The sequence below is a fragment of the Taeniopygia guttata genome, chromosome 24 (genome assembly GCF_048771995.1).
Source record: "Taeniopygia guttata chromosome 24, bTaeGut7.mat, whole genome shotgun sequence".
Classification (NCBI taxonomy): Eukaryota; Metazoa; Chordata; class Aves; order Passeriformes; family Estrildidae; genus Taeniopygia; species Taeniopygia guttata.
This window is the reverse complement of record NC_133049.1, coordinates 4226251-4239335: the sequence shown is the minus strand read 5'-3', so window position 1 is coordinate 4239335 and position 13085 is coordinate 4226251. Positions and strand designations below refer to the sequence as shown.

At 42.8% G+C, this 13085-nt stretch overlaps 1 protein-coding gene across 10 annotated transcripts in view; it reads left to right on the top strand.

Moving 5' to 3' along the window:
• Positions 1–13085, top strand: part of GRAMD1B (GRAM domain containing 1B) — a 139118-nt gene that overhangs the window by 38811 nt on the left and 87222 nt on the right. For 8 of the 10 annotated variants that reach the window (XM_030290876.4, XM_072918243.1, XM_072918245.1 and 5 more), the window contains one exon: positions 10258–10335. In XM_030290876.4, the coding sequence (XP_030146736.1) occupies positions 10258–10335 (78 nt within the window). The remainder of the gene's footprint in view (positions 1–10257; positions 10336–13085) is intronic. The other 2 variants (XM_072918244.1, XM_041720912.2) reach the window with 1 other exon arrangement.

Genomic DNA, 13085 nt, shown 5'->3' with positions numbered 1-13085 from the left:
GGGGTGGGACTGTCCCTGGAACGTGTCCTTGCTCAAAGAATGATGGCCCAAACCTCAAGGTTGCTGTACAGATGATAAATAGGATGGTTTTTATGAAGGATGCAGCCAGCTCCTCCTCTACCCCTCAGCCATCATTTGCCAGCCAGGTAATGAAGTTATTTACCTTTATAAACCATGAACCCAGCACACAGCTGCACTATTTTATTTTATTTTATTGTTTTTTATTAAGACATGCTGATATTTCTTTCTTCAATCTGGTGGCAGGTTGCTGTGCATGCAACCTGCATGCATTATTGATGTGAGCATCAGGCAGTTGATCAGCTTTAATTTATTATTTACCTCCTCAAGCCACCCTTGCGTGCAATTTCAGGACCTGCACGTGATTTTGGGGCAAGAATTGCTGAGTAGATCATTCAGGCTTCAATTTAAGGACAGCTCTGCCTTTGGCCTAAGATCAGAACTGGTTAAGGATGAAATGTTGGTGCTGCAAAAGATGCAAAACTTGTGGATTTTGTTCAGCAGCTCTTGACACTTCTGTAGATGAATTTACTCAGGTTGGTTTTCTCCTGGAAAATCTGACACTCCCTGTGGATCCATCCAAAAGGAAAGACTTGTCTAAGTCCTAAAATGCCTCTAGCACATTAAAAATGAAGTGTATTACGAGAAGAATTCCATCCCAGCTCAGACAAGTGTCTGTGCTGAGGAGCTGGAGGTTTCTTGAGCTGCCAGTTATGCAAATGGGGAGGTTTTTCAGATGAAATCCTGATAACTTATCTCAAAATGTGGAACAAACGAGGGGAGGCTCCAGCTCTGCTCAGCACTGGGCTCTGAGGCTGTTTCCCTTCACATTCTGAGGTAAAAATTTTCCTTTTTTCCTTAAAAAAACTTTCTCTCGATCCTCTAGTGATATAAATTAGTTAATAGTGAATTGATTTGTTGGAACTTGAGCTAAAATTATTTACAAATTGGTGGCTTAGATATTTTGAATTGGCTTATAAAGGTAAACGAGCCTTTAATTTCAAGTAGCCCATTGTGCTTTTGCCTTCCTTAATTACATTGAAATTTGCTCTGAGCATTTCTGGGAATAAATTAATGGTCGTTGCCCTTTTTCCGACTTTGACATGTGTGGAAAATATTGTGGTATTTTCTAGAGGAAAAATCCTGAGTGATGTGGGGTTTTTTTTCCCCTAAGAAACTGCTGATGATGAAAAGTAAAAAACAAACAAAAAAAAACCAAAAAAAACCCCACCAAAACCTGCCAGATTAAGGTTATAGATCCTTTTCCGTTATAGAAAAGTGACCCAAGTCTTTAGGAAAACCATGGAGGAGTTTCCTGGTGAAGAGGGAGCTGCTCCAGCCCTGGGCTGGGGTGGTTGGGGAGTTCTGGGCAGCCCTGGGGGGGTTTTGGTCTCTCTGTTCCACAATGAGCAGCTCCAAATTTTGCAGTTCTCAGCTTTTCAGTTTTTGCAGAACTTTCACCTCGGAGGGGAGGAAATGGGGCTGCTCCTCTCTGAATTGGGAACTGGGTGTGTCCTGGGCTCATTTCTGCTGAAATTCATGATAAAATCTTGTTTGTGTAAAGAACCAATGGCTCCACTGGGATTTCATCATGAAAGAGGCAAATCCTTTTTTTCCCCTCTCATTTTTGCTTGTAACTGGAGCTGGTTAATTGAGGTTTTTGGGAAGAGAAGTGTTTTTGGGAAAGCTGTTGGTCTCTGAGGGGAGCAGTTGCTCTTCTCTGCTTTTGGTGACTTTGGAAAACCCATGAGCACAAACCTGAGTGATGTGATTTTTTTTTCCCCTAAGAAACTGCTGATGGTGAAAAGTAAAAAACCAAAAAACTGCAAGATGAAGGCTTTAGATCCTCTTCCATTATGGAAAAATGATCCAAGTCTTTAGGAATATCTCTATGGTGCCTCTTCTAATCCGAAATTTGAAAACACACAAATGATGGCTTGGTAGCAACTTTTCCCTTTTTGAACCTGCAAGTTCAAATGAGGCCTAAAGTGCTCCCAAAAAAGTGATTTTTTTGTTTCTCAGCTGCTGCATTCCTGTCTCCCGGGGGTGCTGATGTGGTTTGTTGGCACTGCAGATTTCTTGCCATTTGTTTCTGGTAATCCGTGCCAAGTGAATTGCACCAGCCTTGTTTTTTTTTTGTTTTTGGTTTTGTTTTTTTTGGCTGAATCTCACTCCTTTGTGCAGTAGTTTGTGGTTTTCTTTTAAAATATTTACCTTCCAGTATTTGTGTGGTTTAGGGCGACCAGTCACCCAAGAGCATTAAATAGGAGTGATTTACAAACAGCCCGGGACTGAAATGCTGTTGATTTTATCTGGTCAGCAAATATTTGCCATTGGGCCATCTGAGATCTGTGCCTGCCAGTGGAATTTACCAATTAATTCCCATTTTCCTTTCGCAGCACTTTTCTGGGATTCTGCTTCCAGTCCAAGGCTGTGCTGTTGGTAAATAAGATGTTGGTGAAAGGGCTTGTCTGGACAGGGGGGAGGTTGGTGTTGGTGTTTTTATTTTGTGAAATGAATGAGGTGAGAGGAGAGGACTCGGCCAGGACTGTTAACCCTTTGCAGCAAGGAGAGGTGATGATTTTACTGCAGGTTCATGCTCCAGCTCTGAGTGTGACACTCATTTTGGGACTCTAGGTGACATTTATAACCATGCCTTGCCTTTTTTTGATCATTAGACTACAAACGTGGCTTTACACGCTGCCCATCCATGAGACTGAGTTCAGATGGGAAGGTTTGGAGCAGGAGGTGCTTGTTTGGTTCTCAGGAATCTCTTGGAGACCCCAGAGCCTTTCCAGCATTTAAAGGGAGTTACAACAAAGCTGGAGAGGGAGATTTCACAAGGAAATGGGGTGGATTTTGTGGATTCTGTGAATTCGGTGGATTCTGTGAATTCTGTGATAGGACAAGGGGGAATTATCACTATAGGACACGTGAAAGCACAACACGAGGTGCTGCTATTGCAAAGGCAACAAAGAGGAAGTTTTATTTCTGACTCCCAACATTTACACTTTTCTAAAGGTGACAGTGGGTTGGAGGGTGAATGTACCAGACAAAGCACCAGTACATCCAATTTCTCCGCCTCTATGAAGGAATGCAAAGCAATAGGTTATTTCCAGGAAGTTGTGTGAGAAAGTTTTTTACAAGAATGTAAACTCAGAAGGCTTTAGAAAATCTGAAAAAATCAGGGTGACAGGGAATGGCCTTGTACGGAAGGGGAGGGCAGGTTCAGAGGTGGGATATTGGGAAGAAATTCCTCCCTGTGAAGGTGATGAGGCCCTGGCACAGGTTACCCAGAGAAGCTGTGGCTGTCCCATCCCTGGAGGAGTCCAGGGTAGGGTTGGATGGAATTTGGAGCACCCTGGGGTATGGGAAGGTGTCCCTGCCCATGGAGGGGTGGAATGGGATGAGCTTTAAGGTCCCTTCCAACCCAAACCGTTCTGGGACTTTCCTCGTGCTCTCCAGGTCTGGGAGCCTGCAGCACCTGTGGGAGTCTGGCTCTGGAGGTGTTTGGGTTTGGAATTTTCAGGCTGAAAGCTTTAGTGATTTATTAAAAAATATGGATATTGATCTACTACCGATACCCAGCTGTGACGGACAAAAACTCTCTAACAGTTTAAAGTTAGAAAGTGTGTGTTTATGGTGTGTGGGATCGCTCCCAAATCCACACCGCAGCTTCCAGGTGATTACAGAGCCCTTTTATCCATACAAGTATGGAATACCCAAAATACAAATACATATTCATCATTTTGGTACATCCCATTCTTCACTTCCTATGCTGATCACTCCAAAAGCCATTCAGCATGCGTGGTTTGTTCCTTGAAATGGGTCGGTGTCCCTTTCATGGGGAGGGGTCCCAAAATGAGGAAGTCAATGAAGTCTTCCTCCTTCTGACCTTTCTACCTTTCCAATGCCAATCTGACAAATGAACTCTTGGTAGAACTCCCATTCCTTGTCTTCAGTTGGTTTCAGAACAGAGGAGGCCACAATTGTCTTATGTTCCTAAAAGCTCTTGGTCAGTTTGTGTATTCTTCATTATAAACCCAGCTAACTCAACATTGTGCTGACAAGCAATCAATTATTAGTTAACTAATAACTCCTAACTTCATCAAGGCCTACTCATTTATTTTAATTAACTCTGGTGAGGCTAATCTCTAACTCAAATCTTAGCTCTTCTAAAATCTCTAAATTCCTTAAAATTTACGTTTCATTAGGGTTGCCAAAGGACAGCCCTGCTGGACTGGGACACCGAGGGAATTTCCCCCTGGTGTCCCTCAATCCCGAATTTCCTCCTGCACCAGGAGTCCCCTGCCATTTGCCATGGCTCAGTCCCCGTCCCACAGAGGGTTTGGGGTGTAGGATTTTCCAGGGGTTTGAGGTACTGGATTTTCCAGGGTACAGGATTTTCCAGGGGTTTGGGGTACAGGATTTTCCAGGGATAACGAGGCAGCAGGGATGGGAGGGATATTCCTGCTGCTCCCTGGGAAATCCGAGGTGGGGGCTGCATTCCGCCAAGGAGGAGCAGAGCGAAAGTGGGGAACTGAAAATTGAAATCGAAAGATAAAATTGTCTTTGAGGAGCTCCTAAAGGCCCCTGTGGGAAAACACTCACAGGGACTTTGCTTCTGCCACACCCAAGGCTTGGGGTTCAATCTCCTTTTATTGCCCTGTTTATGCTGGCAAGGAAAGATGGGCCAGAAGAAGAATTTTTCAGAAGAAAATTTCCAGAAGAATTCATCAGGAGAATTTTCAAATGAAGACCCTTTGCACATCACCCTCTGAAATATTCCATTTTCATGATCAATCTTCTAGACTTACTTAAAATTGTTTTTACACTGTCAAAACCCTTTAAAAGGCATGATGAGAACGTTTTTGCCAGTTTGGAAGTAGCCATAAGTCACATCAGGTATTGCAACTGCCATCCTTTTTCTGGTGGCTGTTTTTTAGCCACCCTAATTGTTTTATTATTTTATTGTATTATTGTTTTATTATAGATTTTAAGGCAAGGAGAGTCAAGTCTTTGTGCGTGCAGCTGTGAGAATAAAAAGAAGTCTTTAGTTGTTCAAATAACCAAAAAAAAATTGCAAATTTTAACTGAAACCTTGATATGTTTTATTATAAACATATAATGTGTGTATAATTTGTTTGCATATGTTTCAATTCCAAAATCTGTTGATGAAAACATTGATGTGCTGTGAATATTTTGGTAGATTTCATTTTTTGGTACATTTTAAAACTGTTGTCAAAGTTGTTGAAAACATTTGAAGAATTTGTATCCCTGACTGCCAATTGTCAATTATTCCATTTTTTGGGAAACAGGTAGTACTGAACCCAAAGCCTTACGAATAAAGGGGTTAATTAAACAAAGTGAATACAAAATACTCATCTGGGTTCAGACCTGGAGTTCTCACTAATAGCTGGGATTTTTTTTGGGGGGATAATGCTCCAAACTCTTTAACTGATCCCATTTTCCAGGGCACAGCTCTTTCTGTCCTATTTATTTCCTTATCCCGCTCATTCTTCACTATAAAAAAAATTAATTTTGGATTAAAATTCTGCCAAAACCACATGGAGATAAAAGCACAGTGGGTTTATCACCCACACCTGGAGGGCACAGGAGTTCCAGAAGGTTCTTGGTGTGCAGGCATTGATATGAGTGCCTGAACTTTGTGAAATTGTGAGAAATCTCTTCTGCTGGGAGAGCTGCTCAGCTCTGAAAGGCTGTTCATGCAGAAAATCACAGATCCTGGCTCTGCCTTATCCTCCAGAGACTGAAATCTCTGAATAAAATATATTTTCTGCCTTTTTAAATGAATATTAATAGTACAAAATCTAGTGTATAGCTCAGAACTTCCCAAATGCAAGAGAAATATTGAAATATTTAAGGCAACAACAGCAAATTCAAATTTGCTTCAAACAAAGTGTGTGGGATCAGAACACCTGGGTTTAGTCAGTAGAAAAATGGGTTTTTGTGCTTGGGTTTCCTGGGTAAATTGCTTGGTGGAGGAGTGCTGGAAGTAGAATCTTCAAAGATTTAATTGTTAAAAGGCCTGGTTAATCTGTGTTGAGGATTTTTCTTCATTTTCTAAACCAGTAACTAATGAGTTTGCATGAGAATTAAGGAAAAAATCACAGAGCACAAACCTTATTTTCATTTTCTTAGAAGCTATAGGGACAAAAGGGACACCCTGGGCTGAAGATTTAAACCTTGTCCAAATTCAAGTTTATCACTGCTGAGCTTTGGAATGAGAGCAGCTTGTTTTGCTCATTACCTGAGAGTTTTATCCAGCTTTTTTGACATTCTCTGTGGATACAAAATTGTCTGAATATTTCTTTCCTTGTTATTCCTCAGAACAAATCCTATCTCCTTTCATTATCCCATATTTTAAATTGTCATTATACTGTTCCAAAGGAACACTTAATAGCAGGTTATCCTCAAATGGACTGAAAAACATCACAAAAAGACAACAGGCTCTGCATTTCAACCACTCATTTTAGTGAATTTAACAGCTTCACTGCCTGACAACCAGAAGGTTGAAATAATTTTATGTTGTGTGAAAAGCTCCCGAAGTTTTATGCAAAAGGGACAGGTGGGTAAAAAGTGATTTTTTTTCTCTGAGTTTTTAATTGCTCACAGTCTGGAGCTGAGGTGCTGAATTTCAATGAGCTGCAATTCCTGGCTCCTGTTAAATTTTAAACCTTCATTTGGAACGTGAACTTTATGGGGTGGATGAACAGGAAGAGGTCGAAGGTTCCTTGTGGCTGTCCCAAAGGGAGTTTGCACGTGCTGCTCCCAGCACTGCTGGGCTGGGATAGTCTGGGAATTCTCCTTGGGTAAGTTTGGTTCCATCTGCTCCATCTCAGCTGAATTGGGAAGTTTTGGTGGGAGGGTTTTCTCTGCAGAAACAAGAAATTAGAGAAATAATCCCCGCAATGCTTCCTCTGCTCAAAAAGAGGAATTCCTTTGGCAGAGGAGGGTAAATGTGGTTCCCTCTCTGCTCTTGCCCAGTCCTCTGGGCCATCATGAAGCTCAGAAGTGCAAGAAAAAGCTTTATTTGCTTTTAGGGATGCAGTGTTCTTCCCCAGCTGTTGATTTACAGCTGGGAGCCTGTGCAGAATTCTCCTTCCCTTGCTGCAGGAGTTTTGTGCTTTCCTAAGCCCAGCCCCAGAGGCTGATTAAATTGGTTTTGCAAGGATTTTTTCTCCAAGGATCTATATTGGTTTTCCAAGGATTTTTATAACTATCGATCACTAATTTCACTTTTCTGCAAGCTTCAGCCTTCTCTCAGGACTGTAGCAAAGTTCTGTCTCATGCTCTGGAGTTAAGGCGTGATTTTACTCATTTGGTTAAACAGTTCTGTCTGGCAATAAGGCTGTTTAGTTTTAAACTAGTTTGGCTGCAATGAATTGAGTCTAATTTTGAAGGAAATCAGATTTAAAATGTCACAACCACATGTAAACTCTCAATCCAGTTTAAGTTCATTTAGCTGGCTCCTATTCATACAACTATGGCATCAAGAATTGTAGAACCACACTCTGGGAACCAATTTGGGGAAAAATTTTAAAAACCAACCAACAAACAAACAAAATTATTTAGGCCTTTTTTGTCAAAATTGCCTTGTAAGGTATTTAGGTAAAAGGTAAATTGCCAATCAAGAGGCCAGTTCTGGCCTCTTCACAAAGAGTGGGCAATGCCAGGTGGTGTCTCCCAAATGCCAAATGTGTCCCCAGGCCAGGTGCTGCGCTCTCAGAAAGGTCATTTTAACAAGGTGGAGCCCTTGGTGGCCCCAAAGAAGCAACTGGTCAAAATCAAGGTTGTTGAGGAAAATACTAAATGAAATTAAGATTTATTCCTTGCAGAAACTGCAAATTCTTTGGCAAAAACAGAAGGGAGAAGAGAAAACCCATCCCTTTGTTTTAATTATCAATTTAATTTATCAGTGATCAATTTTAATCATTACACTTCATGGAAACGTGTTATTTGCAGTTTTGGTACTGTTTCCCCCAAAATTATTGTGACTGGATAAAAATTGCTGTTCAGAATGAAAAGGTGCAATTTGGTGGAGGTTTATTTTGTGCCATATTTGTATTTCTGTGATGTGCAGGTGTGTGTGCAGCACAGCAGAGCTGTGAGTGCAAGCAGTGATACATAAATAAATTTGTTTATCATTTAGATCCTGCCAACAAGAAGTTTATCCCAGTCTGAGCTCGCAGAGGAGTTTGTGCTGCTGCTTTGCTGAGATTTCAGGATGAAATGCAGCCCAGGAGCCCCTCCAGCCTTACCTGGAGGCAGAATCAGCTGCAGCAGGAGCCCCCCGGAGCTGCCACAGGGGGATTGAGGAGAACTCCACAGGATAAATGTGCAGGAAATTCAATTATCGCCCCCAAAACACCCATTTCAGGGGGGACAGTGACATCTTGTGGGCTCAGCTTGCAAATCTCGCCAGAAATTCAGCTCTGGCTGCTTGAAAAGTTGATTTTTTCTGCTCTTTTCTACTTCTGCCCGGGACTGGGGCAGGTGTGAACACCCAGCAGCTTTTGGGGCTGGAGTGTTTGGCTGTAAGAAATGAGGAGGTGCTGTCCAGGTGATGTGCGAGGTCACTTTTGGGTTTCAGGATGTTCTCAGGAAAGTGTCACACGGTGAGAGTGACACTCCAAACTCTCTTGCTAGCTGTAAATCAATTTAAACTCAAGGCCTCCTGTTGGTTCCTCCTTTCAACCCCAAATGTGGAATGTGAGTGTTGTGTTTTCCTCCATCTGGATTTACAGCTGAGTGTTCCAGAGGTTATAAAGATGTTTTCTGTGATCTGGATTTACAGCTGAGTGTTCCAGACGTCAAAAAAAAAATGATTTCTGTGATCTGGGTTTACAGCTGAGTGTTCCAAAGGAGGTCAAACAGCTCTGTTTGTGTTTTCCTCCATCTGAATTTGAGTGTTCCAGAGTTTATAAAGATGTTTTATGTAATCTGGATTTACAGCTGAGTGTTTCAGAGGAGGTTACCCAGATCTGTCTGTGTTTTCCTTGATCTGGATTTAAAATTGAGTGTTCCAGAGGTCACAAAGATCTGTTTTCCTCAATCTGGATTTAAAATGAGTATTCCAGAGGTTATAAAGATGTTTTCTGTAATTTGGGTTTACAGCTGAGTATTCCAGAGGAGGTCAAACAGCTCTGTTTGTGTTTTCCTCCATCTGCATTTAAGATGACTGTTCCAGAGGTTACAAAGATGTTTTCTGTAATCTGGATTTAAACTGAGTGTTCCAGAGGAGTTACCTAGCTCTGTCTGTATTTCCCCCAGTCTGGATTTAAACTGAGTATTTTAGAGGAGGTCAAACAGCTCTGTTTTCTATGATCTGGATTTAAACTGAGTGTCCCAGAGGTTCCAAAGCTGTTTTAAACTGTTGTAATCTGGGTTTAAAATGAGCGTTTTAGAGGATTTTACCCAGCTCTATCTGTGTTTTCCTTGATATGTATTTAAAACTGAGTGTTCCAGAGGTCACAAAGATGTTTTCTGTGATCTGGGTTTACAGCTGAGTATTCCAGAGGAGGTCAAACAGCTCTGTCTGTATTTTCCTCCATCTGAATTTGAGTGTTCCTGAGTTGATAAAGATGTTTTCTGTAGTCTGGGTTTACAGCTGAGTGTTCCAGTGGAGTTATTCAGCTCTATCTGTGTTTTCCTCAACCTGGATTTAATCTGAGTGTTCCAGAGGAGGTCAGACAGATCTGTTTCCCCAGTCTGGATTTAAACTGAGTGTTTTAGAAGAAGATACCCAGTTCTATCCGTGTTTTCTGTGATCTGGATTTAATCTGAGTGTTCCAGAGGAGGTCAGACAGATCTGTTTTCCTGAATCTGGATTAAACTGAGTGTTCCAAAGGAGGTCAGACAGATCTGTTTTCTGTGATCTGGATTAAACTGAGTATTCCAAATGAGGTTACTCAGCTCTATCTGTGTTTTCTGTGATCTGGATTTAAGCTGAGTGTCCCAGAGGAGGTCAGACAGGTCTGTTTTCTATGATCTGGATTAAACTGAGTGTTTTAGAAGAAGATACCCAGTTCTATCCGTGTTTTCTGTGATCTGGATTTAAGCTGAGTGTCCCAGAGGAGGTCAGACAGATCTGTTTTCTCTGACCTGAATTTCACCTGAGTGTCCCAGAGGTCCCAAAGCCATTTTGTGAGCTCTGGGTGGCAGCTGAGTGTCCCCAGGAGGTTGGCCAGCTCTGAGTGTGCCTGTTCTGTGTTTCAGCAGCCAGCAGAGCAGCCAGCAGAGCAGCCACGACGATGACTCTGCCCGATTCCTGAGCCCCTCCATGCCTGAGGACAGGTGAGTCTGTGCCTGGGAGCACCTCTGACACCACACCTGCTCAGCCCATTGATTTTCCTGTTAGTTCTCACAGCTGCTTAACAAAAAAAATCAAAATACGGGATTTAAATTGGTCTTATCAATGTCTAAAAGGGTGCATTTTTCATCCCCTTGAACACAGGACAATGAATCCAGCCAGAATTTTTGTCGAAAAACTGCATTTTTGAATTTGAAATTTGAATTTGAAAACGTGAATATGGGACAATGCATCCAGCCCCTGAAATAGCCAGAATTTTCTTTTGGGGCTCATTCCCCAAACTCCAGCTGCTGCAGCAACTTCATTAGACGTGCTGTGTGCTGGAAATTAGCACCTCTGATCCTTCAAAACCCACAACTGGAATTTCTTGGATGGATCCTGTCCTCAGCAAAGACACCTCTGAGCTTGGTTGTTTTGTTCACTTTTGATGTGTTGTGGCAGTCCTGCACTCTAGATTCAAGCTGGATTAATTTGTGTGCAGCACCTGGGTGAGAACTGCTGTGAAGTTCCAGAAGAAACTTTAATTTGGGTTGATTAATGACCATTTCAAATTGCAGCATTGGCACAAAAGCTGTTGAAAAACTGATTTTTGTTGTTTATTTTGGTGCATGATTTATGGATGTTGCTTTGCTCAGAGCCACATGATGAGGAGCTTTGCTGCATCTTTAGGTCAACTTTTGAGCCTGAATCTGCTGAGTTTTCTTGTGCTGGGCATGAGCTGTGAGCCCTGAGTTATCACTGATTTATTTTCCTTGCACTTCTCAGAGCCATCTAAGAAGAAATGTGATTTATGTTGGTTTAAAAACTGCATTTTTCATCAGCTTGGAAGTGGGAAAATGCATCCAGCCCCTGAAATAGCAGGGATTGATTCACTTGAGAGTGACTCTAAAGAGACAATTAATGTCCCATATTAAAATTCCACATCCCACGAGGGGTTTTGGCTCAGAATCAGCACTTGGGAGTTGTAGCTCACCTTTTTCTCCAATTATCCCCATGGCTGTGGAGCCCGGACTAATTAACAAAACATCCCTAATTGACTGGCAGGTAACTGCAGGAAATAGAGTGGGACAGCAAAGCAGGGGGGTTCTGAGGGCATCACCTCTGCGTGAGGTGAAATCCCATTTCAGCTGGAATTCCACAGCTTAAACAGGATTTGTTAACACAGTTCTGGGTGTAGCAGGAGGGAATCACTTGGAAGTGCTGCCTCTTTCAGATGGATTTTAAAGGGAGCAGTTAGGTCTCAAAACTATTTATGCAAAGCCAAAGCAATGCTGACCCTACTGACCTCTTATGTTTAGAACCAGCAATGCTCCTGCTGCCTAAATTTAATTACAATTAACCTCTCTTTGCATGGATCCTAAAATTATCCACGTGAGGGATAGTAAATTATCTTTTCTCCTGGGTTTTTTGGTCTAATTTGCTGATGTAATTCCCTCAGCCTCCGCTGGGACAGTCTTCCTTTGGATATTGGTGGTTTGTGCTCATGAAACTTCACCCAAAAGTAACTCAAACACCCCTTTTAATGTAGGCTGGACAGGAATTAGTGAGAGGGCTGACAGAGCCTTTGCTGTCTGCTATTATAAATAACACGACAAAGGTTGTTTCTGAGGCATTTGAATCTTTTAGATCCCCCAGAAACTGAATGAGGAGGATTTATTTTTGCTGCTTTTAGGTGTTTGTTTGTTTTTTTTTTTTTTTTTTTACCAGTAACAAAGATTCCTCCAAGCACAGATTTGAAGCTCTGAGCATTTGTTTTGAAGAACTCCAAGGCAGTTCTGGTCCCTTACCCATTGACTATTGTACACCAGCTCTTAAAAAAACCCCTAAAAACCCCACAGCCAGCCAGGATTTCGTCAGAGCTGTGGGATGTGAGCAGAAAGGAGGGCAGGAGCCACGTGCTGTGCCCTGGAAGGTGCACCTTGCCTTGGCACGCTGCCCTGGCATCCCGGAGGAGGGCAGGAACAGGAGGAGCCCGAGATGCTCAGAGCAGGGAACGAGCTGGGACAGTGCTGAGAGAAGCTGCCCCAGCCAAAAGCAAAAGGCTGCTGAGCTGATTCTGAGCTGAACAAAACAAAGAACACACAGCTGAGGATGGCTGGAACCCTCCCAGGCAGGATCCTCACCAAGGGCACTGCTGGTGGAGCTCCTTTCTCAGCGAGGCATTCCCAAGGGAGCTCCTGGAGGTTTTAGGAGCAGGCTGAACATTTTTGCCCTGCTCTGGCTGCATTTGGGGCTCTCTGGCAATTCTTCCTCTGGAGCTGTGAGTGCTGCTGCTGCCTGGAGGTGCTGCCATGGTCCAGAAGCCCTTCCCTGGCACAGCATCCTGTGGCACGGTGGCCAGGCAGGTGTGCCACCCCTGCGTCTCCTGCCTGAGGAAAAAACTTTCCCTCTGCAAATCCGTGTAAGTTCTGTCTCTGCCACGCCTGGGCTGTGCTGAGAGGGAGCCACGCTTCGTTTTGGGGTAACAATCTCCTTTCTGGGTGTTTGGAGGTGGAGGAGTTCAGTGGGATGTGCTGGAAAGGGCACATCACACTCTGGTGTGAATTTAGGACTCAGTTCTTTGCTTGCTGATTGCCTGGGTGAGTCATTTGTGTCGCTATTTATGAAATCAGGAGAATTCCTTTTTTACCTCACGGGAAAACAGAGGTGGTGAATTAAGCCTGAGTTGCTCAGATGCTGAAACACCACTTCTGTGCAAGGAAGAATTCAGGCAGAGGGTCCAAATAATTGTGCT